The sequence below is a fragment of the Saccopteryx leptura genome, chromosome 2, assembly GCF_036850995.1.
Source record: "Saccopteryx leptura isolate mSacLep1 chromosome 2, mSacLep1_pri_phased_curated, whole genome shotgun sequence".
Classification (NCBI taxonomy): domain Eukaryota; kingdom Metazoa; phylum Chordata; class Mammalia; order Chiroptera; family Emballonuridae; genus Saccopteryx; species Saccopteryx leptura.
Window position 1 is genome coordinate 76,726,426 of NC_089504.1, and position 25,416 is coordinate 76,751,841.

At 38.6% G+C, this 25,416-nt stretch overlaps 1 protein-coding gene across 9 annotated transcripts in view; it reads right to left on the reverse strand.

Moving 5' to 3' along the window:
- Positions 1 to 246: 246 nt before the first annotated feature.
- BNC2 (basonuclin zinc finger protein 2) overlaps positions 247 to 25,416 on the reverse strand; it is a 465,978-nt gene continuing 440,808 nt past the window's right edge. For 8 of the 9 annotated variants that reach the window (XM_066368216.1, XM_066368215.1, XM_066368213.1 and 5 more), the window contains one exon: positions 247 to 10,537. In XM_066368216.1, the coding sequence (XP_066224313.1) occupies positions 9,877 to 10,537 (661 nt within the window). In that variant the 3' untranslated portion in view covers positions 247 to 9,876. Of the gene's footprint in view, positions 10,538 to 12,076; positions 12,111 to 25,416 lie in introns of all 9 variants that reach the window. The other variant, XM_066368219.1, reaches the window with a different exon arrangement.

Consider the following 25,416-nt stretch of genomic DNA (forward strand, 5'->3'; position numbering starts at 1 on the left):
GATCTTTGTAGCCCTGACTCAGCTTTGCCTTCTGAGCAAGAGACGAGTTTGATCTTCCTAAGAAGTATATTAAATAAACCAGGACTGAGTGCAAAGAAGAGACTGAGTTTCCCAGCAAGTGTACTTAAAGAGGGGGGCTTAAAATGAGCTGACATGTTACTGGGTGTATTTTGTCAAGGTCTGTTGGAATCAGTTGAGGTTTCTTCAAATCAAGAAGGTAAGAAGAGATCAGTGACTGATAAATCTTTAATATAAAAATTGTACAAGAATTTTGATACAAATTACAAGAGGTATTTGGACAAAATATGAATAAAATTCCATTTACATCCCCAAACCCTTATGCATTTTATGCAAAAGACATACTGTAGACAGTTATAGTACAGAAAATACAACAAAGGAAATAGCAAATAAAAAATTTTAATTCCCTTAGACTACTAATAAAAACAAACCAAAAAGCCAAACAAAACAAAACAAAAACCCTTGTTCAAGGTACATACAGTATTTATGAAGCTACTGACATCACGATTATGAGATCAGGGTAATGCAAGCTGTCCCCACCCCTCGGCGCAGCTACCTTTCGTGGTACAGACTTTGGTTCTACGACAGGTTTAGCAGAAGAGACTGGTTTGATGCAGATGAGAAAAACACAAACAAAAATGCAGAAACCCCCAAACTCTGGGTGGGGAGAGGATATATCTTGGTGAAAATTCCTTTCCTCAAAACATTTCAATTCCCTTTGGCCACTTTTGCTGTCAAATATGCAGGTTGAATCAAATGTTTTTGTAATTAAGACACCAACAGTGGGTTTGGGGTGGAGAAGAAAGTTGTGTGTCCTCCTGACTACGTGAGGGCTCTCCCCAGCTCTAAAAGGACTTGCCCATGATCAGTAGTAGAAACAGAGCACTCTGGTTCCCAAAGCCCCAGCCTGCCTGCACCTCCGAGGAGAGGCCCAGGTGGCCACGGACCAAAGCCTTTTTTTTCCTGGGACCTCCACCTCCCTTTCCCTCTGACGCCTGTGTACCCACATTTAATTCTCCTGCACTTATTGTACTGGCATTGGTAGGAAACTGGTAAGAGTTCTCTGCAGGGCAGCTGAACCAAAGTTTGCACAGGAAAACAAGTGCACCATATATTATAAATCTTCGATAGTCATATCAGGTTAATATATAATACTAGAACATCTCATTCACTTAATTCACGTTATGTAAACCCTGGACAGGGTAGAACACACAAATATTTCCAAAGCAATCAAAATCAGGATGAAGGACTGAGTGTTCTACATTTTTGCTTCAGAAAAGATTTATTTTTTTTTAAGGGGGTGGGTGAGATCAGATGAGCAAAGGGCGGAAGTGGAAAGATAATGGAAAAGTCAGGGGAGATTAAGATAGGCAATGAGCAGAATGGATTACTCTGTACAAAGACATGCAAAAATGCTCCAACTTGAGTACTAGATGAAAAAAAAAATAAACAATCAACCTTGGTTTATACATCTCAAGTGAACCTATTAACTCAGCACATTGTCTGGGAGTTCAAGAGCATCGTACCTCCTGAATCAATGCTTCTCAGAGCTACAGCACCAACTCACAGGCGGGCGGAGGCTTTGTCTCCTCGCACGGAACAGGCGGGCCACGCGGCTCCCACAGAGACAGTGCCAAGTCAGCTCACCTTGCCAGGGGGGCTACCAAGAGGGCAGGGGTTCCCCCCCCCCTTTTGAAAAATGTTTCCAGGGCCAGATAAATGGAGCTCTCTCACACCTCCAGGGTCTCCCCAGAGTCACCGCTCAATCCTTGCATTCCACAACAGAAGTGGGCAGAGCCGGCTAATAATGAATTGATTTGCCTTATTAGTTGTGCATTATTTCAACATCACATTTGGCAACAAGAAGCCTTATAAAGTCTTGGTATAGCACTTAGATACTCTCTCTCTTCAAGAAATATATTTTTATACTATCTATGTCTCTCCATTTTTGTTAAAATACCTTTTTCTGTTCTTCCTTCTCTTCAAAGATTCTTTAAAAAAAAAAAAAAGATTAAAAAAGCATTAAAAATTAGAAATGTCCTTATGCATCCCTGTTATTTAAAGGGGGGGAATGCTAATATTAGCAGAATCTGTGCAATTTTGGCAACTGAGTTTTTAATTCAAGATTCTACTATGATGTTTGAGAAATGATTGTAATATACACACACTGGAGGAACTTAAAAAAAAACATCAGGTTAACTGCCTTCTGTCTGACCCCAAGAATCCTTGCTCAAAGTGCTTTTTCTTCCCAGTGCTCAGACTGGTTAATGAAATTACTTAACACAGGTTTGTCAGATTAGACCTGTTAAATTGTCTGTCTCTTAAGTCTGCTGCTTTCCTCTCTTTCCATAATCACATCAAAAGCGACACCTACGTATGTCTTATTTGGTTGATAAACATATTTGACATGGGAGTGTTGTATCCAGGGCCAGCAGCCTCTGTCAGACCCACTGCAGGAGACCTGACAGGAAGCGTGGAGTCCCCAAGTGCCCTGTGGGAAATTTACAAACACACCTCGTACTTCATGTATTCACGAATTAGCCACTTCCCAACCATCTTTTAAGTAGTTCAGTATATAATAGTAGCAGACCATATGATAATATCTACACGTTACTTGGGCTCAGGGTATTTTGGAACATAACATTTTTCACTTGTTCTTCCTTGGTACCTTTTGTCCCTCGTCATTTTATTTTGTAAAGCTCACTGTACTTGTACTTAGGAAAAATTCTCCCAAAGTGGGAAATTTAACTATTATGTATAGGGTAGTCTCCGTTTTAGAGATTAAAGTAAAAACTCCCCATGCCTATTTCTTTTTTTAGATTGTCAGTCCAGTCTAACAAAATGGAGGTTAATCTGTCATGTTACACTATAGATTTGGAGATACATGTATACATTTAGACCAATGGCTGGATGACAGGGCTACAAAAAAAAACCAAACACTTTTTTTTAACCATCATGCACAACCAATTTTTTTACGTGAGCATTTTGAAGGAGAAGAATATATATTTTAATGCTTTCCTTATAGAATATGCGGCAATCTAATCCTGTTTATGCCACTGACTTATGGGAAATTTTGCTCTCATTACAGAGCCACACCCAGTGCTCCCCAAATGGATGATGGGCATGCAATTGCAATACTTAAGTTCCAAAGATGCAAAAAAAAAAAATGCTGTGATAGCCAGTATCTCTCTACTGACCCTTTACTTAAGAAGTCATCTTGTTACTGTCCATTTAATAGCTGGAGAGGGTATCTAGAGGCAGTCCTGGGCTTACCAAAGGGCAAGTTTAGTAGATGTGTGTATGAACTTCAGTGGTGGGAGGGGAGGGAGAGGTAGAAGGGGGTGGAGACAGAGAGAGAGAGAGAGACAGAGAGAGGGAGGGTGAGAGACTGATGGTGAATGTGTGCACCTCAGGGAACTCAGTGGGAAAGCCTAGCCCTTGTACTCAATTTCCCCTTCACAAGGGATAAACAGGCAATTACGCATCCTTTTATATTTGATGGCCAAGTGCTGAACTGGAGAGCACACTATTAGTCTGTGTCCCTTCAGGGCCAGGGCAATAAGTAGCCAGGAGAGCTGGGGCTGAAGCAGAGAGGGTGTTGTCTGCTGTTAGTGTGACAGTCTTGTCAGCAGCGTTCACATTACTGGAAGGTAATAAAGTGACAAGTAAGTTATTAGAAAGATATGAGGTGAAATTGAACTGAAGCTTCTCGGCTGCTCAGCCCCGGCGTTTCCCTTTCCTCTTTGTAATGGTCCATTATTTGTTACAAACTGAACCTTGTCTTGATACTCTATATAAAAAAGAAGACTTTTTTTTTTTTTTTGCAGTAAAGGTCAAATGAATTTACAACAACGGTTTAGAGAAGAATATATAGTTTTATGATGATAGCATGTTGCTTGAAAAATATATATAGCATTATAATGAACAATAACGCTGATTCAATTCAGTGTACTTGTAAAAATGCTTATTTTTAACTCCCTGTTATTAGGCATTTGGATTTTTCAACAAATGCCAAAAAAGACAGTACTGATGTCCAGCTATTGCCGAATGACCATAAACATCATTTTGTGCAAGATGTGAGAAGAATGATAGGACCCAAGGATGGATTGTTGTCTGAGCAAGGTGATGAGAAATTAAAGCACTGCTCCATTTTACAGCTGGATTTATATAATGCTAATTGAAAATTACCATTTACGGTGAACAACTCTACGACTATAGGGACTACGGAAATTAGTCTGGGACAGATCAGATGTGGCCTTAATACTAACACGAACAAGATCATAACACGTGCTTTCGCTCTGGGGGAGCTGTGAACACAGAGAAGTTACATGGATGCTTCAGAGGCAGTTAAATGAGTCCACATTCTGATCAAGAGAACTTTAGCTAAGTAGCATCATAGCTACGGGGGCGAGCAGAACATATGCATGCTGGCTGCCCCCTACTGCCACGTCGCGCATCACGGTTAGAGTTGGGTTTGACCACCAGCTTTTGCGATAATCTAGGTTGACCAATCGCATCTTTTTGCTTCCTAAGGGATGCCAGCATCACTTCTCCTTCCAAAAGAAAAGAGTAAGAAAACCCCCCACACGACTGCCGTTGGCTCTCCTGACCCTGAGGAACTTGAGCAGTCCTTGCTTCCCTCCTTCCTCAGACTGGCCTTCGGTGGCACCTCGGTCCTGGGCAGCTGTCCAGGCTCGGCCTCACTATGCTCTCCCCCACCTCCATGCAGAGTTGTCCCGGACTGTTCTCTTGAACAAACTCTTCCAGTGCATGAACTATCTTCTCTTCTAGCTACCCCCAAACGGGGCAGGTGCCAGTCCTCTACTCAGCACACTTGACTCACTGGCTTTGGGACACGCTGGGATGCCCTCCCGTCTTTTGGGCACCTGCCTTTTTATCGCCCTCCATACTTGTTGAGGCCCTTCCCATGAAAATACAAACACTGAGAGAGAAAAACGAAATCCTTTAACACAGATATTCCAAGTTTGGGTAATATAAGTGACTTTTCTTAAAAAGTGAAATTTGTTAGTCATAATTTAAAAAAAAAAAGTTCTTGAGAAAAGGAGTGTGTTGAGAAAGAATGGAAGCTTTTTTTCTGGATGATTTGTTTCTTTACGATAGCAGATGTAGCGTCTTATTACAGTTGAATTTTATTTGCTCTGTTAGTCAATCTAACTCAGCACTAACAGACCAAGAACAAGTTAGGACTGCTCAGGTCAACTGTCAGCAGTTAGCAGCACGCCCACCTCAACCTGTTCCCAGCTTATGTTCGAATTGCCGAGGGCCCCCACTCTCCTCGGCCTGGCACACATCTGGGTGTGTAGAGAGGACGGGGAACAAAAGTCACACTTAGTTTATTTGGTGAGAACCTAATGCATGGTTTCTCCTGAGTACAATAAGAAGAATGCCTCTGGAACAGCCAATTCTTGATATAGTCAAACAAAACTTTCTAGTTTTTTTTTTTTTTTAGAGCAATGTATAAACTTACAGAGCTGTTAACCAGTTAAGTGCCTTTCTCCTCTTACTGAAAGGGCCTGGAAATTCACCGCCAAAGGACACATATACTACAGGGAGAGCGGTCCCCTTGTGCTAAAAAGGGTTTCAGAAAAAGATGTTTATCGTATTGAGAAAGAAAAGGTTAACACCTCTAGACCTTTAAAAGGCATCAGGCTGAACTAGGGTGCCTGGGCCAAGACCTGAAATGCACGACATTGTGTTGAATTATTTCTATACAACAAATAGTAAAACAAAGAATGTCAAGCTTTACATCACATTTTAAAAACCCATAGTACTTATTACCTATCTCTTTTCCTGCTCTCTGTCACCCCCTCAATAGCATGCAGATATTCCCTAACGTGGAATAAGCCTTTCTGATATTTACAAAAACAGTTTAAAATGATCAAAACAGTAAGTTTCAACACCGCCTACTGAACATGCACATTAATAATACTGCCTAATTTTGTACCTGTGACAAAAACTCTGGTAAAAATCAATCAGATGGGGGAAAAGCCACTTGGATGAAAACCAGCATCACTATTAATTTTCAGCCAGCATAGAATGGTTGCAGCTAGAGAGAAACTGTTCACCAAAGGAATCTCCTGTGAAAAAACAAATGAGTAGGAACGGGCAAAGATGAAGGGCTCAATGATTAAAATGCTGATCTCTTTATCCTTCTTGTTTGCAAATAAGCCTTGGGATCACCATCTTAACTAGCTTTGTAGTTAAGTTAAAACACTGCACGCAGGCACACACCCAAGAACAAGCAAACCTTTGGGATAAGTATTGGACATTTCATGATTTCACCTGTTCTGCACCACTTCTAGCCACTGCCCTGTCCCTTCTAAGCAATTAGGCTTTGTATTAGAAAATGTTATTCACCCATTTTGAAGGTCACTATTACATTTGGGCATTTGAAGCACAAAAGTAGTAGCAAATAGGGGAGATATTTAAAAAGGGTGAGTTGTCTAGAGCAGTGGTCCCCAACCCCCGGGCCGCAGACCTGTACCGGTCCATAGAGACAGAATAAATAACTTACATTATTTCCGTTTTATTTATATTTAAGTCTGAACGGTGTTTTATTTTTTAAAAATGACCAGATTCCCTCTGTTACATCTGTCTAAGACTCACTCTTGACGCTTGTCTCGGTCACATGATACATTTATCCGTCCCACCCTAAAGGCCGGTCCGTGAAAATATTTTCTGACTTAAACCGGTCTGTGGCCCATAAAAGGTTGGGGACCACTGGTCTAGAGTTCATTGCCATTTCTCCGACAAAACACAGTTGAACACTTTCATGTTTCTGAGTAAGGGAAAGTCTACTTTGAGATTCTCATTGCTTCTCTACTTGTTCTCACTGGCTATCTGATTAGCCCGGTCTGTGGTCAGTAACAAACATTAGCTCTAAGCCTGGTTCATTAGTGGATGTGACCTGCTGACAGCTATGTAATTCACTCACTAGGGCTATCTGACTTTTTAGTTGACATTAAGCAAACTAATCAGTTATTCTGTACAAGAAGAGTTTAAATATCTTAAACCAAGAGTGTAACTTTTTAAAAAGACTGCTGACATAAAAATGTGTTATTTTTTATAAAATTGGGTATAATTCTGTCTACGCACACTCCACAAGCTAGTGTCTCCATATCTTGTTGGGATACTAACAATATTTTCCCCACCCTTTTGAATCGTTTGGTAAGGAGGCCACAGCGCAACACAGAGAACGCTAGGAGGACCAAAAAATGTTTGCAACAAACTTTCATTATTCTAGTTCAATCTTTCACAAACATACTGTACAGAGTCTTATATGGTATAAAACAAAACATCTCTGTCTATTCAATTTAACACAACACCAAAATAAAACAATTAAGACTTTGGGGAATTCAAAGGTACAAAAAAACAAAAATGGTTGTTACTAATTCCTCAGCTTTTTACCGTAAACATTTGTCATTTAGGAGACATAGTGTTTAATAAGGTTTCTTTCGTACTGCGAGTACTTTTGGTCTTTCCTCACTGCAGGACAAATGAAGAATTAAAGGAACCCCATAGCATCCTCTGAAGGAGATGAAAAGATAAAGCTCTGAGACACATCTAGCTTATCTTTAAGAATCTATTGTTTCTGAACTTCTCACAAATAAAAATACTGAATCCTCAACTAATGATGCTTATTTTTGGAAACAATAAATACTGTGAGGTACAATAAATCCTATAGGAATAATAACAACAGAAACATATTAACAGTTTCCTTTGGCAAATTTAACGGAAGTGAATGCTGATGTGAACATAGCAAAAATAATTACAAAACGTAAAAAATGGAAGTGACATGAAAACTTAAAACAAAGGGGGTATGTCTAACTTTCAGACGGGTGAGAAATGTTTGACGCCATTAAATGCAGAAAAGAAATACATTCTCTTGAAAGTATTGTGTACTGTTTGACAAAATACTCCTTGTTTATCTTTCCCCCCACCCCCTTCACTTGAAAAAAAAAAAGAAAGACAACAAAACATGGTCTGCAATGCACACCCTAATGGTTTTGGCTGCAGACTGAGCTTGAGTAAATATCATCAGTTAGTCAGTAATGTTGTGGTAGCTGAGGCTGCTGATGTGGTTAACCAGCTCAGGCAACATGTGTAAACATCGGAAACAAAACAAAACAAAACAAAATAAAACAAAAAGGGTTTGCAGAATCGTCTCCCCCCTCTTTCTCACTCTCCATTGCTTGGTGTTAGCTTTGCTTTCATGTCTCTGACAGATCGTGTGGGGAAACACAAAACACCGAACAGTGAGAGGCCCTGTTTTAAACCTCCGTCTTTCTGGCTTTTCAGAAAGGAGTGTTGCTCAATTCAAGTTCAGCACATGTTTTCAAAGCTTCCAAGTACAGCTGCCGTTAAATGGGTTTTGATTTTTGTCTATCAAACCGGCCTGAATCATAGTACTGCGGAAGTACTTGCAACCAAATAGACAGCCATACAACAGACCAGCCCAGTTCAGAGTGTTCCTTTCTCTTTAAAGGGTAAGGGTTAGGTCCTTGGAAGCGAGTGTTCCCCTCTTTTACTGTATTCAGCTTTGTTCCATAGTGAGTAATTTGGGCTTTTTGTATCCTGAAATATTATCCTGCCTCTAAAGTATAAATGCCTTGGCTGTTTCACACCACATAATTTTGTTTTCCTTTTATGTAACTTAACGTATAAGCAAGAAGGATGCAATGTTGATTCTAATAACATTCAGCACTTGAAAGAATCACCAAATGTTTTTTTTTTTTAAAAGCGGTTTTCTGGTGGCCGACAAATTGGCCTGTGGTTATGTTGAGTGACTAATTGTATTTTCTTTTCTGGAGACTTGTGCAAAGTTGGCAGTTTTGTGTTAACACTAATACTTCTGTTTGGCATTTGTGCCCTATACTGACCAGACCATTTTTATACAAGTGAATTTTTTTTTTTTAAAAAAAGACACTTACTTGAAGTATGGCAATAGTTTAAGGATAAAAAAGCATGGATATTACACATCCCCTTGTAGTGTATGAAAAAAAGTGCATGACTGGATTTATGTACTAGGACAGGACACGTAGAGAATCGGATCTGTGCCGTAACGCATGCCAGCACCTCTTCAGCACTATATCTAGCAGGTAGTAAAAACAAGACCATGTTTTTTTTTTTTTTTAAATGTGCATTAATGCTAACATAAATGAATAGAGCTAGCCAGCAAACTATTTTTTCCTGCATATCTAACAGCTGGATGTAACTGTAAAAATTAAACAAAAAAGTTAAACAACATCAATACAATTGTTTTACATCATTGGCCTCTCAAGGCTAAATATTTACAGGTGAATCTGCCATGCTTTAGTTGACGATTCTCTCAAAACCTTAAAAGTTCACAAAAGACAACTGTTAAGAAGTTCCTTTTTTGTTTCTTTTTTCCTCCCCCTCCCCTTTTATTTATTTATTTTTTTTTTTTTGCAGGCAACAGTCATGTTTACAACAAACTGTCTCTTTGGAGAGGATCAATAATTATTATTCTGTCAAAATTTGGGCTACTTGCACGCTTTCTTTGTGTATGTGTGTGTGTGTGTGTGTGTGTGTGTGTGTGTGTGTGTAAAGGGTACTTAGTTTTCATCCCCAAATGAAAGAGCCCACCCTTTTTCCAAAACTATAAAGGAAAAAAATTATAAAAGCACTTAGTGTTTATCTTTTTATGTTTAAAGAAAAGAAAATATGTGTGTGTGTGTGTGTGTGTGTAGACATAGAGGCATTCATGTACACACACACACACACACACACCCAAGTACACAAGCACACACTGGCTATGGCAGTACAAATATGTAGGCCATCTGGTGAGAGCTGGCATTTGTAGTGTCCATTCTGAGGCTAATCTACTGCAGTGAAGGGAATGTTTTTGTGGAGATTAGGGTTCTGACTGTGCCGGTTTCGGCTTCGCACAGAGGAAAACATCATATTGCAACCGGGGACTTTGCACTTGTGCATTTCTCGCAAATGCACCGTTTTGTAGTGCACTCTCAGGGTCCCCTTGTTGCTGTACATTTTGTGGCAAATGTTGCACATAATCCCACCATTGCTCCCGGACAAGCTGTTGAACATCAGAGATCCCGAAACTTCAGCCCCTAGGCTGCCAGGGAGGGCAGGGGCCTCGGCCTTGTGTGCCGACTCCCCACTGTCACTCGCCCCGTCGATGTCGTCGAGAAGAATCCCCTCGTCACTGCCTGCGTCAGATTCTCTGGAGGAATGGATGCTGCTGCTGGACTGGAGGCTGGAGGTGGTGCTCAGGTCCAGGACCATGTAGTCCTCCGCCATGCCTCTCCCATACCCATTCAGGTGGGAGTCTTCAGTCCCTGCGGGAGAGGCGGCGTCTTCCCTGATGTCGAGCCCCATGGGGTGCTGGGCTCCATAGATCTTCATCAAAAATTCATCCCGGAGGTCCTTGCTAAGGGAGGGCTGCGATGAGTCCAGGCCCATGTCATCGAGTTCTTTGGTCAACAGTTTACGATGCAGATTTATGTTGGCACTGTGTCTAGGAAAACAAGAGGGAAGGGGGGAGGGGAGGTGTACGGGGAGTGGGCAGGGGTGAGAAAAAAGGAGAGCATTTTAAAATTGATTCAGCTTTCACCAGGCATCAAATAAGAACATTCATTGCTAATTACACCATTATAAAAGCAAACATTTCCCTACATCCTCAGGATTTGGGAATAAGTGGTGGTGGGAAGTGCAATAAGGGGAGCTTTCATTAACATAATTTTTATAAGAGAGTAAAATTCTTCAATGGTAGGATGAATGCAAATCTATGCACTTTTCCTCAATGATTGTTCTGTTAGCGTTAGTTACTATGCGACAGCATCAGCTACAGACAATCTCACAGCAGAGACTGTATACTTTATATTAAGGATAAAAGAATAGGAACTTTCTGCTTGTCTAAACTGAATAACAAATTTACCTGAATTTTTATTCAATAGTAAACATTTTATTTACTTAGAGATACAAAAAGGATCCATTAAAAAAATAGTACATGGTCTAGATCATTTAGGTTTAACTTCAAAATAATGAAATCTTGCCTCTTACCTTTCTACACATCAAGTTTTAGGAAGGAAAAATTTTAGCTTAATAGATTTGCAATTTGAAATAGGGTTACAGACTCTTTAACGTTAAATCCTTTTCCTCAGAATGATTTGGGGTTTAAGCTAAGTCTAAAACATTTCTTTTTTCAAAAGTTGCTATGTTTTTAGAGTTGAAAATGTTTTCATTAAGCAATTCAACTTTTAAATTTTAATGATTTAAAACCAAAGTTGAAAACCAGATACTGTTTTTTATTTTCAAATAAAATCCACCCACCCTTTAAAAAGATCACATTAAACAACAGAAAACCCAAAGGAACAAACAGAAAAAAAAAGAACACAATAAATACTTAAAAAAAATTAAGCACAATAATATTTTAACAACTGGAATCCGTACTTCTTAGACAAGCAAAACTTTTACTCCACTCACTGAGTGCTTTGCTTGTGTAAAAAAAGATAGGATTTGTCCCAGAGCATCCATAGGGATGTCATGATTTACAAAACCTGATACTTTGGTATCTATCTGAACACATTGCCTTTGTATTTACATCCCCCATTTATTTTTAAAGTGCCCCTGGGCATATACCTCTCTCCTCCTGCAAAGGCTCACATGTTTGACAAGCACCTAAATTGAAGGCCACCCTTTCAAAAAATAAATCAGTAAATAAATTACAGATACATAAAAGCTTCTCAATAATGGGAGAAGCTCTACATTTTGGAGAATTGCGATAATAGAAATGCCCTAGAATAGCCAGTATCAAGTTCAACAGACCTCCTGATTATAAATAAAAAGTACAGAAGACCAAAACAAGTCACTCCATTTGGTGACAAGCATAGCTAATATTTCTTAGAGGTGATTGAGAGGTATGTGCCTCAGAGACAAGAAAGGTGAGAATGACTTCTCCACCTTTCCACACAAGACAATATATATAGCACTCTGGGTTTTACGGGGAAGAGGGGCACAGCCCTCTCCACACTGCACTTAGGAAGGCTGAGCTTACCTTGTGATAATAAGATCAGCTTTCTAATCTTTTGCTAAATCGATCACAAAAGAAAGCAAGAATGAGAGACAGAGAGAGAAAAAGAGAGAGAAAAAGAGAGAGAGAGAAAACAAATTCACATTCTAGACATCTGGTTTTTAAAAATCTTAAACAATAAATAGGGATTTTAAATGTTCTGATCACAAAATCATTTTCTGTCATAAGCGATCATCTTATATGCTGTCTTGATGGTTTTCAGATCAGCCGCATAATCCAAAAATAATAAATCAAATTAGGATAAAACAAATTCACAGCATCAACATCATCCATAAATGAGTTCTACACAGATGCATGCAGTGTGCAGATATGTGAATGATAAACAGAAGTTGTCCCCATGGTTCCTGCTCTGACACAGTCTCCCCATTTCCTTGGTGTCAGATGGCAGATAACTCCATGTGCAGGTTGCTAAGCAGGGTACAGGAAATGCCTACTGCGAAGTCTTTACCCTGACATGTGGGTTTGACACCACAGAGTTATTACAAGAATGTGGAAATAGAGTTACACTATGCATGATTCCTCTGTTGATAAAACAATCTGCCAGCCATAAGCAGCTCACGAAATCCTACCCCTCATTTGTTATGTTTAAGACCCTCCCCACTTCCTTAATTTCACTAGCACACATTTTGCGATTGACTTAATCTAGAACTCTTGTGTTGCTTGTCACATATATGCAGTTACCACTTCCTAGATTCACTGCTGAGGAAACAGCAGCCAGATAGATACACAGCAGTCACATAAAGACACATTGAATAAGGAAGAATAAATTAACATTGACAAAAGGATACCCTGATCACCCAGGTGGACACATCTTTCCTAAAATGACTTGTGAAATTACACATCTCCACCGATATGTTACCAGGAAGAGATGTTTCTCTTCATTTCTCACTTACAGCAATAGAAATCTGTAATGTAATTAGATGATGTACCAGCCCTCAATATCTGTCAACCAAACGATGTGCAGAAATGTGTAGACCAGCTCTGGCACTCTGATCCACAGTGTCCCTTTTCCGCTGTCAGCAGTACTGTTGGCCTCTGCTAATATAATTACATTGACTTTTATTCAATTAAGTGCCATCCTTGGCTTTAAAAAAAAAAGCTGCTTTATCAATTGATTCAGGTGTAATGCAATAATAAGATGAACTCATGGCAGTGCATTAGTGCTGCTGTTCATAACTTCAGTACTCGGGTTCATTCATGGTAGTCGATTTCCATTATGCAACCACAGTTCAAGAGAATTGATTCTTTTATGTTCACTTCTTAATCTATTTCATTTTTGTTTAATAATCGTCCTAAATACCATATGCAAAACACGTGAATGGGGATGGGAGGGATAGGCTATGGAAAGCCTGCTGGCTTCCTCTGGTGATAGTGAGCTTTTGAGATTTCCTAACAGACTCATACAGTGTTAGTGGGGCGGTAAGAGGAAGAGCAAGAGAAGGGTGAGAAGGAGAAGGGTGAGAAGGAGAAGGGTGAGAAGGAGAAGGACTTTAGGTTCTTTAGGGAGGACTGACCCTGTTCCTCCAAGAGGTCAGGTTCAGCCTCCAAACAACGGACAACAGGCAGCTCTTGATTTTAACAAAAACCTATTGTCAGACCCTGGACTCAGTCAATCCAAGACATTAACTGTCATATAATACTGTCCTCATGAAGAGATAAAAAAGGTAGGGTTAATAGCAATTTACATGATTATTGGGATCAGAAAACTGAAGAGGGAAGAAGAAAAGGAAGATGGAAGAGACACAGAAAGAACTCCTGCCTACTATCAGGTATACAGAGAAGAGGATCCCGAACGGGGAGGAAGCCCCCAGTCCTGGACACAGAAGGATCCCCTAGTAGAGGAAGCAACATGCAGTTGTATGTCGTAAGCGGGAGAAGGAATCCATGAAGGAACCGATTCTGATTTCTTTATAAAGAGAGACAGTTTCTCTAGAAAACAGACTGTTTTGAATATTTATTTGCAGAAAAGAGGGGGAAATTAATCATTAACAAAAATCTAGATTGTACTAGAACTTATAGAGGAACATAAACAGTATATAAAAGCTGTTATTACTTGCTTTGATTTAGGTAGTCAATAGCGATATGCAGAGGCAAATTGATCTCACAGAAAAAAAACGACTGAGATAGAAAAGATGAATCCACAAAGTAGAAAGGGTAAGGAACTGGTGTTAGCAGGGAGTAGTGCTCATTAAGACAGTAGTCCAAAATTTAGCCCCAAGATGGTCACTTTCAAGAATAACACAAACTAAATCTGATTCAACATCCAGTCTCTTGCAGTAAAGTAGAATGCTTTGCACATGGGAGTTACTTAAAAGTACATTTATTTTCTTTCAATCAATATTATGCATGAGTCTTAAGAAGCTTTTCCAAAAATACACTGTAGAAAAACAATGGTTCCAAGATTGGAAGCATGTAGCAGAAGAATATTTAAACAAATACAGTGGTAATACAGCGAGGACAGAGTATAATTCTGACCATAATAATAACCCAGTATGGTGTGATATAATTAGGACATGAAACAGTCCTATACTTTAGGCTATGCTTAGAATTACGTTTCCTCTGACCCTCCATACTCTGTCCTGCTCCTTTCATACTGTGAGTTTACCAAAAGCCTTTTGAAGACTAAGATCACCCTTCAAAGCAAAAAGTAATGAAGTCTATATTATATATATATATATGAGAGGTCATAATACCAAACTTATTTTTTGAAATGCTAAGTGGAAGTACTCTAACTGAACTAACGTAGACTATGAATCTCTTTCTGTTTCTTTAATGAAAACTTATATCAATTATACATCAGTTAAAAAAAAGAAAGAAAACTTTATCATCAGACACAGTCAGGTGAATGCAAGTGCCCTTCAGGGAGAGAACCTAAGTCTTGTCTTCGGCTTTTCTCACATCTCCCTTTCCAAACTTGTCCAAATGCCCAGTTCAACTTCATGGAATGTTTAACTCACCCAAAAAATAAAAATTAAAAACATTTACGAAAAAGTGTTTTGAAATTTTAGCTTTGGGAAATAGGGAAAAAAACTTTTTTTTTTTTAAAGAAAATCTCATGGCCAAATGAGAAAACCAGAATGTGGCAATCAAAACTGAATAGTGAATCATGCTACAGGTTACAAGAGAGGTCCAACATCTAACTCTTAATTTTTAATCAGTTTTGAGCCATTGTAAACTTAGTGAATTGAAACAAAATACTTCACAATTAATTACAGTGCCTCAAATTACCATGAAATTAGGCTCTGCTTTGGATCAGTTTTTACCTTTATTTTCTTGCTCACCTCTGCCACTCAACACAAACACCCCCCCCCCACACACACACACATACAACCTCAAATTATGTTGTACAGAATGATCTCAGTGATATTTACATAGCAGATAGTATGCACACACACACGATATGTATATTTAGGTATATGTATATGGCTACAGAGATATAAATTTATATCCAATCTGGAAAGATCTAGATGCCAGCCAGGCTTGAGTGTATTTGGGATACTCAGTCAACAATACTCTTAAACAGAAATATAAATATGCTACCCAAACTGACAGAAGAAAAATTAAAATCTATGTCCCACATTAATTCTTTTCTTAACTTGCTTTGCTATGACAGTACCTTTTGTCCTTATGGCTCAAAATTTTTATACTAACGTTAGGATGCTTACAGTCCTGTGAATTAAATGACGTTTTTGATAGTACACATTTCTGTAAAAACTAGTAGTTGTTCTATAGGCTATTATTAAAAATTCTCTCCAGAAGATCTGAAAACCACTCCTAGCTCAGGAAAAAAAATTCAATGTAAAATTCTAGTGAACAACGTTAAAAGAAAAAAAAAGTACATATTAAATTCAAGATATAAAAGCTAAGCAAATTCTTGCGAATTAAAAGTGTGAAATTCAGTGACTTCAATCCCTTTCAATATAAAACAAATCATCCATACTGGTCACGCAGACAGTTCCCACTACATTCAAATTATTCACTTGAAGATAAGCTCCCACCAAACTCTTTAGGGGTTTAGCTAATTTACTGCACAGATACGGCACGTCTGTTGTAATAACAGGTAGGATGTATTGGGGTCGACCATTTATCAGAATTAGACTTCTTTTCTCAATTCGCAGTGAATTATGCAGCCTACATGACTCCCCTCTCTCAGAACCTGCCATCCCCTTACGGCCCCTAATGTGGCAGGCAAACAAAATTGACAGTCTCATCTTGTCAACAAGGGGCGATTCTCCTGAGAAGCCGTTTCACTTTGCCAAGGAAGCAATGTATTAATGTGCCTGTCCCAGGAATGTTAATCATCTTCAAGCTTCCGACCTAACTTTGACATGAATGAAATCACCAAATTTGTTTACTAAATGAATCGTAATATGCTAATAAGAAAGCATGACACATATGGAAAAGCCAAACAGATGGTTTGTTTACTCCACTTTGCAACTTTATAAATGTTGTAACTCTGAAGATGTTAGTGAGAATTATTGGTTTGTTGGGAGAGGAGAACGTGTTTTTTGCATACTAAATCTGGCGCTACAGTTAGAAAACAATTTGTCATTGCTGTGGAATGCATAAAAAATGTTAATGTTGTGATGGCATTTGGGAGAGCAGATTGGTAGATGGAAAATGTGTATGCTGGATGCACAGGTTAAGCGTAGGATTAATATCCAATGGCGCTGTTCCCTAACGATTTTACTTTGGGTTGTATCTGGCACACCAAGGCTTCTCCGGAGTGCTGTTTACTCCGTCTGTGTCTGTACCTGTTGCACTGTAATGTGAGACACTTAGTGTGACACTGTCAGTAGGATTATGTTTTCACAGCACTTGAATTTCTCAATCAGGCAACTCATATGATGCTCAGTTTACTATTACAGTTGATAAGAAAAAACAAAGCCCAAAATGTGGGCATCTTTTAAGGATTTAAGTAAATCTGAGGTAAAATTTTTGAATTTTATATTTACCCTGGTTGAGCTAACTTTCAAGTCTTCTGTCCCTTGATTTAGAATCTGACTTACATAGTTTAGAAGACATAGTCCCAAAATAACAGAAATGTATTGTTCTCTTGATTTTTTTCAAAATTTTCTGCCATTTTAAAACTAAGCTTTCTTTTCTACTTCGTACAACATGGAACCTTAATTCTTTTCTGAGATCTTTGTCAAAGGAAATACTTGCTAAAAATATTCAAAATGTTTTACATTATTAAGATGGTTAAAGTATGATCTTTTAAAAAGAAAACATTAGTAATATATGAGCTCCCCCCAAAAAGGGGCCAAAATTTTGTAGACAATATTATTATTTAGCTAGGGTATTACCTAGAATTAATTCTATGTTCCAAATGAAACTACCTAAGGTACACGAACAAAAAGAATGCACAAAATCTAATTTGTGTTGTGGTGAAACGATGTTAAAATTGCCATCTGAAACATGAAAACTAATCAACCAGCAATGCACTTGTGCTACTAAACACTTCCATTTTTAGAAACATCCAGTTGGTTTTTATAAGATTCTTTTTACTTTTCATTTCCATAAGCATAACTGAGCAAGCAGACTTTTGTACTGAAGAGATGCTCATTTCTCCCAATCTTCTTTACCACTCCCCCTCAACTTCTCAGTCTCACAGAAACCTACTGAGACAAACACTAATCTTGCAGGATTTCCCGGTGAACCACGATGCAGTGCTGAAATGTTTACCTGTCTGCAGAAGAGAAATGAGAGCACAAAGTGATCTGAAGAAACCACGGAGTTCATCTTGCTGCCCAAGGATCACTCTGGAGTAAGAAACATTAGTGACTATCCCAGCCTGGCGCTTCTATCTCATTTGAAACATCTCCTCATTCCTGACCAACAAAGAAAATTTCAATAAAGTACTTTTACTGGTTTAACAACAGCGAGCTCTGGGGACTGTCAAAGTGCTAGGCCTTTTCCAAGGAGAGAAGAAATGAGCAGCTCAAATATAATTAACCTTCCATTCTCAATGCAAACTGCCACGCACAGGAGCTCTGCAGTCTATTAGCTAAGTCATAATGGCCAACAGGCAGAAGCAAAATTGGTCAAAAAGTTGGCTGCAGCTGTCATATTTTTGGAATTATGATTAATGGCACTAATAATGCGGATGATTACTGATATGTGTATCTCCAGCAGTTTATCATATTGCTCTGGCTGCCTACACAATAAGCAGGATGCTATCATTTACCTCTTTATTGAAGGCAATCCTTCTCTTGAAGGAGCATATTCTAATTACTTCGTAATGTTTTATGTCTTAAACATTTTGCAGCTCTGGACCTTGCCAACTGCTTCATGTCTACCATTGATTAATTACTGAATGTTTAATCAAAATTTAGAACCTAATGTAGTCATTTATGAGCTCACTGCAGTGCCAAAGTAGTTAGGCTTTGCTCCCAAGTTTGGAGAGGGGTGAGTTCAAAATCAAATCCCAGCCACGTATGAGGATCCAAGAATTTCACCTTGGGTGCTCTGAGGTTGCCAATTCCATCTCTGCTGATGAATGGGAGGTAATCTAACTATGGGGTAAACAACATCTTTACCTACCTCTCCTCACTGGATTTCCCTTCCTCTTTCCCCAGTTCCCTAGTCAACAGAGCACCTCCACTGGCTGCTTCTGAGAACAAGAAGGTCCTCGTGAATGCCCATCATGAGAACATAGTTTTGAAGTGGTTAAACAAGTGAAAAATAATTTGCTGGGACAAATACACGAGTTTTTTTTTTTTTTAATGTGGATTTTTTATGGTACTGTCATACAACCATTCACCGTTGAAGTTAAGTGTTTTTTTAATACCATTACTGAACTGCTGAAATGGATGCTAATATAGCTTGGAGTGCTAATGTCAAGTCCTGGTAATAAAAAAGACAGACTGCTGAATGAAATAATTTCAAGTAAAAAATAGAACAAAAGTGCTCTCTCTCTTGCTCTCCACTTTTATTGAATTGGGACTGACTGAGCCAATTGCTTTAGAAGTCTGTAAAACACAATTACTAGTGAGCGGACTGACCCACCAGTGCCCCCGCAGTGACGGAGCAGAGTGAAGAGGCAGCAGAGTGAGAGCAGCTTCTCCCAGCCGGCCGGCCGGCCGGCCGCCCACAAAGCCTTCCTTCCGAAGCTCTGCTGTTCTCCTTGCCCAAACCTGTCTCCTTTTCCTTACAAAACCTTATTTCCCATCAGTGTGATAACATAACTTCATATATTACCTTCCCAGATAAAAATGTCTATTCTAGCAATTAAGAATGATTTATCTTTTGATAGTCTTATTTATGAGGGTGTTTATGTATAAACACACATATACATGACATGGATGTATTTAGATTAGAACGTTAGCATAATTTCTGAATAGCTGGTAATAACTCAGATTGATAGATGCAATAGAAAAATGGAGGCATCACTTACATATGTTCAGTTAGCAACTCTTGCCTTTTTTTTTATCCTAAGGTAAAGTCAAAATAATTAGAGCAAGCAAGAAAAAGAATTAAACTAGAAGTGGGTAACATTTTTACTCCTAGTTAATAAAAGAAGTAATAAACTCCATAAAGTACTAGAGTTACGATCACTAACACTTCAGGCATAACAGCTTTTTATCAGGAATTTACAACTCCTGTTTTAATTCAAGCAGCTTGCATCAGGACATAAAAACTAGGTATTTTTTTAAAAGTGTAGTTTTATGTTAAATAACTAAAGAAAAATCGTCCTTTCCTAAAAAGTCTTCTTTCTCTTTCCTCGGCCTGCTTTTCTCACACATGCATGTGCACACATACACACATATCTTGTCACTCAAGTAGCAAAGTTGAAAATTACTAAATCCCTTTTTATAACACTGTAATTGTTTGGCAAGTATAAACTCCTTTCATATTCTGCCACATTCATTTATCTGACGCTTGTGGGATTCTTACAGCATAAACATTAAATTATTTCTGAGAAAGACTTTTAAAAAAAGAAAGAAGAATGCTATGGTCCAACCTTCACTGTGGAATTTCAACAGTGAAAGAAAAGTCTCCCTTCTTCTTAGCACAACAAATGATGGCTCACAGCCAGCGAGAGCTGGGAGAAGACTCTTACCAGAGAGGGGCATGCTTACCAGGTTTGGTCCAAGCGAATGTTAATAAGCGTGTGCAGCCTCAGAGCCTGCTTCCTGCTGAAAAATGACCTGTATGTTTTGCTTTAAAGAAAAAGTTACCTACAAAAATGAGTATCTCAAATGAATAATTGTTTATGGGAATGATTCACATCAATCAAGTCTTTCAGAGGGTCAGATAGATGGTGGAAGACTCAAGAGAGGTAGAAATCAGGAAGACGACCCTTTCAAAGTGGTGTCAGCATGAAAAACACCGTCTGTGCATTCAGTGTGTGCCTTCTCCTCTAAATGCTATTTTGCCCGAATTTTTAAGATAATGCTGGTAAGCACAGTAGCGTGCTCCTTTCAAGGGAAGATAAGAACAAGGAGCATATAGAAGCACTATGCCTGTGCAATAGAACTAACTATGTAGCCACAGAGATTTAATGTAACACCCATCAATAGAAATTTGTAAAAATCTCTTCGTATCATGAAAAGGAAGTCATTCGCCAGCCATTAAGCTTTGTTGTCTATCTGGTAGGCAGTTTGGTGGAAGTGCCTGGTGTAGTTCTTGGGGTGGAGGAGTGAAAGGTCAGCCCAGGCTTAAATGAGCTTGTCTTACATCCAGCTGGGCCAGCAGGAGGTCATTAAGAAGATAGGAGGCTCACTTTAGGCTTGACAGAGTCTCTCCCCATGATACTAGGAGACTGTTTTGCTCATTGCTCTTCTCCCAACATATAAAAAGAACCCCAGAGACAGGAATGACACAGAAGTTTATCTTACTACCAAAGTTTCACTTTAGGAGGGCACAACTAGCAATTACTCAGACGGGGGATTTATTTTGTTTGTTTGCCTTTGATGGAAAGTAATGGAGATAAGTACAAAAGATCTATTGATCTCTTGGCTGTATTGTGAAACCAAATAGAGTAACAGGGAAAAAAAAATCTCTTCCTTAACATTTAGAAGTCAGAGGACCTGAACAACCTCATTTCATAAAAGAATTTTCAAAAAGGAGAGTTGCAGTTTGATTGGCAAATACATAGGAAATGAAATAAATGGCTGATGCCTTAAAATGTTCTCTTCTTGTACTTGGAGAGGATTAACATACTGTATTTGACAGCTAATTATATTAGGGCAAATATACTAATAGTTATCTTGAATTGGTGCTAAATGGCTCATTTCTTGGAGGTAATGCCTAGTGAAACCATGTGTATTTATTGAAAATCTCTCCTTAGAAAAGTTCTCTATAGTTCCCAAACGTAGAGAATGACGGGGAAAAATGAATACTGCTGCTGAGAAGGTGATAACAAGGCAGGTAGCATGTTTTCGCATCTTCACCTCTGCTGTTAATGTATGCAGTGGCTCTTCAGAGGTAGCTCATGTTAATTTATTCCTGCACACCTGTACCGGGCTAGAAGTCAGGTAATCAGACAAGCAAAAACTATGTATCTCCGCTTTTTAGCTACAGCTACCCAGAGGCCTATAGACGAACAAATTTAGTTCCGGAGAAATCAGCAGGTTTTAGTAAACCAAATGCAGATGTCTTACTCCATACAAATCAAGAAGTTTACATGTTTAAATGTGGACAGATTTAACTAGCAATCAAAGAGAAGGCTTACACTTGGCACCAATGGTTGCCTCATATTTATTTATAAATCACCCAGAGCAAATATTATTTTGTTTTTAAATTTATTCATGGAGTTGAATCAACTTCCCTACTCCTTGAAGATCAAATACACACATGCACCTTTCTGATAAAATTTAAGACAAACTTTAGCAGTTAGTGGCCACTGTTCTTAAAGGAAGAGGGGAGCAAAAATGGTAAAAGTCATGTAAGATGAAAAACAAAAGAGACACTTCTTTCTGAGAGGATCACCTAGTTTCTGGATGGAAACTCTTCATTTTAACTGAGGGAAATTTAAAATTGCCAATCACTAAAGCAGATGTAAACAGTTTAAAATATTAGTAAGTTATAAGGAATTTTAGGGAGAAAGCAGATAGAGGGTATTTTTTTATTTTCTAAATAAAAACCAAATGTAATTTATAAATGGGCTTCCCTTAAATACAAGTGATCCATGGCCACTCAGCCCTCCTGGGGATCAAAATTCAAGATCGAGGACAAGATGTCCTGGCTGGGTGGTTCAGTATATAGAGTGTCAGCCTGGCACACCAAGGTCGTGGGTGCAATCCTCAGGGCACATATGAGAGGCAGCCAATGAATGCACATCTAAAATGGAACAACTAAATGGAACAAACTGACACTTCTCTCTTTCCCCTTTCTCCTCTCTCTCTCTCTCTCTCTCTCTCTCTCAAATCAATGAAAAAATTTTTTTTTAAGAAATAAAAAAGACACCAAAGGCAAACTAGACCTAGCTAACTCTATGACACTGTCTTCAAGAAAATCTCCCCCATGAAGACTGTAGGTTCTAGGCCAGTTAGTTATAATTTCTTCTTCCCAGGGAGTACGTCATGTGCATACTTCAAGACTGAGGGCCCGCTTCCTGTTCCCTGACAGTACAGTATCTCAGCAGCAGACTAATGGAATAAACAAGAGAGAAGGTAGAGTATTTCGAAACTTTCAGGACTAACGCTACATAATATTATCAGTATACACTTAAACACTTTGGCAATCACCTTAGAGTATCATAGTTCTTTAGAGAGAAAACAATTTACATTATTCTAACAGCCACCTATTGACGGAATGAATTGGACTTTGTGATTACTAGCTTGCTTTTTGTCATTAGTGTGGAACGGTCCTCTTTGCTTCGGAATTTCTTAAACTCACACTCATTCACAACAGTGTAAAGAAGAATGCTTAGAATTCTCAGCCATCGCAAACCTTGTATGTGCCTGACTCTCTCTCTTCTCCCTTTTTGCCAACTTTAGGCAAAGAATATTCTTGCTTATCAAAAGGCCTTCAACCTGATCTTATAAAATCTAAGAAGAACATAAGCAAAGATCTGGGAATGTCTATTAACTAGCTGCCAAATCTAAAACACAGTATTTAATATTTTTCTACTTTCATCTTACTAACATATCTATCTAGAGACAAAAAAACAACTCCCTTGTGTATAGCCATCTTGGAAGAAGCCCAAGCAGACCTGTGTACTACTGTAAGGTATTCTAAGCCAGAAGACAAGAAGGTTACTTTTAAAAAGAAAAGGGAACGGGTTATTCTGTTAGTTTTATCACAGGCATCCTAGAAACCCTGTAGCCTCACGCACTTCAGCCCCCAGTCAAAATCTCCTCTAATACTTTATTTGCACAAGGAAGACATTGTGCAGCCAAGGATGGATGAATCAAGACTCTGGGGAGAGGAAAGAAATGGGCCTGAGGACAGCAGGATTAAAGGCAAAGGATGGTTTTTTGGGGGGAAGGTCTGTTGGCTCCAAGAAAAGTAAGAAAATCTGACTTAGCTTCATTGCAGAGGAAAAAGCAGGGACACAAAATTCCTGGGGTTCTCATGACTAATACAATAAAAGTAAAGAGAAAGGGAAAGGTAAGTCTAAGGGGTAGATCAGAGATCTGACTCAAGAGGCTTTGTGAATAAGATTGAATTACAGGTCGACATTGGTTGACGAAATGATGATAAAAGGCTGCAGAAGAAATACAATTATGTTTGAGTCCAATCTGCTGAGATGCAGGAAGAGGCTGGGACCCCAAAAGCGTCATTGTTTCTGGTATTCTGGTGGTCAGTATACTTGCACTGTCTATTAATTCAAGTCATTGATTCAACAGGGATGAACACCTTTCTTCTTAAGAAAAAAAAAATCAAAACTAAGGTATCAGAGTTTTTGTTAAGTTTTCAACGTGAGCTCAAAATATTTCAGTGTTCTTGAAAAGCAAAATTTCATGTGAGAATCAAAAAACTTGCTCTGTAAGCTGTTCTTTTTTTTTTTCCAATTTGTTTTCATTTACTCATCATGTGCGACAATATCCAGAATTTAAAAGATTAGGTGTGTGATGTGATATGTCAGCCAAATGAAATGTACCCCCTGTACTGAGGTACGCCTCCTCCTGTCTGAATGAGCACATGTAGCAGAACATCAGCACTATTCTTCCCACCTAGAATACCCTAGTTACTCCAATCCTTAGAATAAAAACGAAGATGGAAATACTCCCCTATCAATACGTGCTGTCTCCTCAGACAAACCACCTTCTCGGCGGTACCTCTGTACGCACCAGGGCATTAAAAACACAAGGACATAAAGGGAAGCATCAAGCTTTGGGTGTTGTGGCCTTTTGGTCCAGAGCCATTTTATTCTAGTGTTATGATTTGCAATATTTTCAGCAAACCAACTAAAACTGTGATAGGGATTCATGCAAATAAGCTTAAATTTTGGCTTGTCTTCAAACACTCCATTTCCATAAATATTTTATGCAGGTTTTCATGAGTCTTTTATTTTTGTTTAAAAAAAATCCAATGCATTAACCTCATTATCGCTGGTGCTCTATTTCAAATTTAAAAGAATGAACATTACTCAGAAACTTGGGTAGGAAGAGGTTAGGTATAGTATTATATTTTATTATTCAAAGTATAGCTATCTTATCTGCCATATCCTGGGGCTGTTCCTGATAACTGGGACCTGGAGAAGAACTTTGTGATCATAAACTGTTTTTACAGAAGAAGGTAAATAGGAGTGGGGAGTGAGGGAGTGGGGTTAAGGAGAGGAAATCTTTAAGAACATTGGTTTTTCTTTAAAGCATGTTTTGTATTGTATAAAATAAGCCACTAATTTTTCTCAGAAATTTTCCTTTTCATGTATTGGGCCTGCTGAACTTCAGTACCATGGGAAAAAAATTTTGCTTTTATTTTTAAAAAGTCTAATTTTTAAAATATGAAGACAAAACAGAGAATTCCAGAAGCAGGTTACTAATTTCCAGTGGTACCTTCATTTATGTTATTTTGTCAAAGAACTCTACCTAATTAATTGATAAGGATAGAATGTGGGTGGTTTGCAAATATTTGCAAACTTCCTAGATAATTTTGTTTCTTCTACATATACTGATTTTTTAGCATGTAATAAAAGTTTTCTGTAAAAATATTTTTAAAAGACAACATAAAACCTAAAAACCGCACCCACTGTAATAGGAAGACTTAACTGGTGTGTCTCTAGTTGGGCTGGTGTGTTGTGTAAATGACTTGCTCACAAGTTCATCTCCCCAAGGACACGGGAACTGTGGTACCCCACCACTGACCACCTCGACACATTCCATTTATATTACATTTTCTTTAAGACTGAAAAA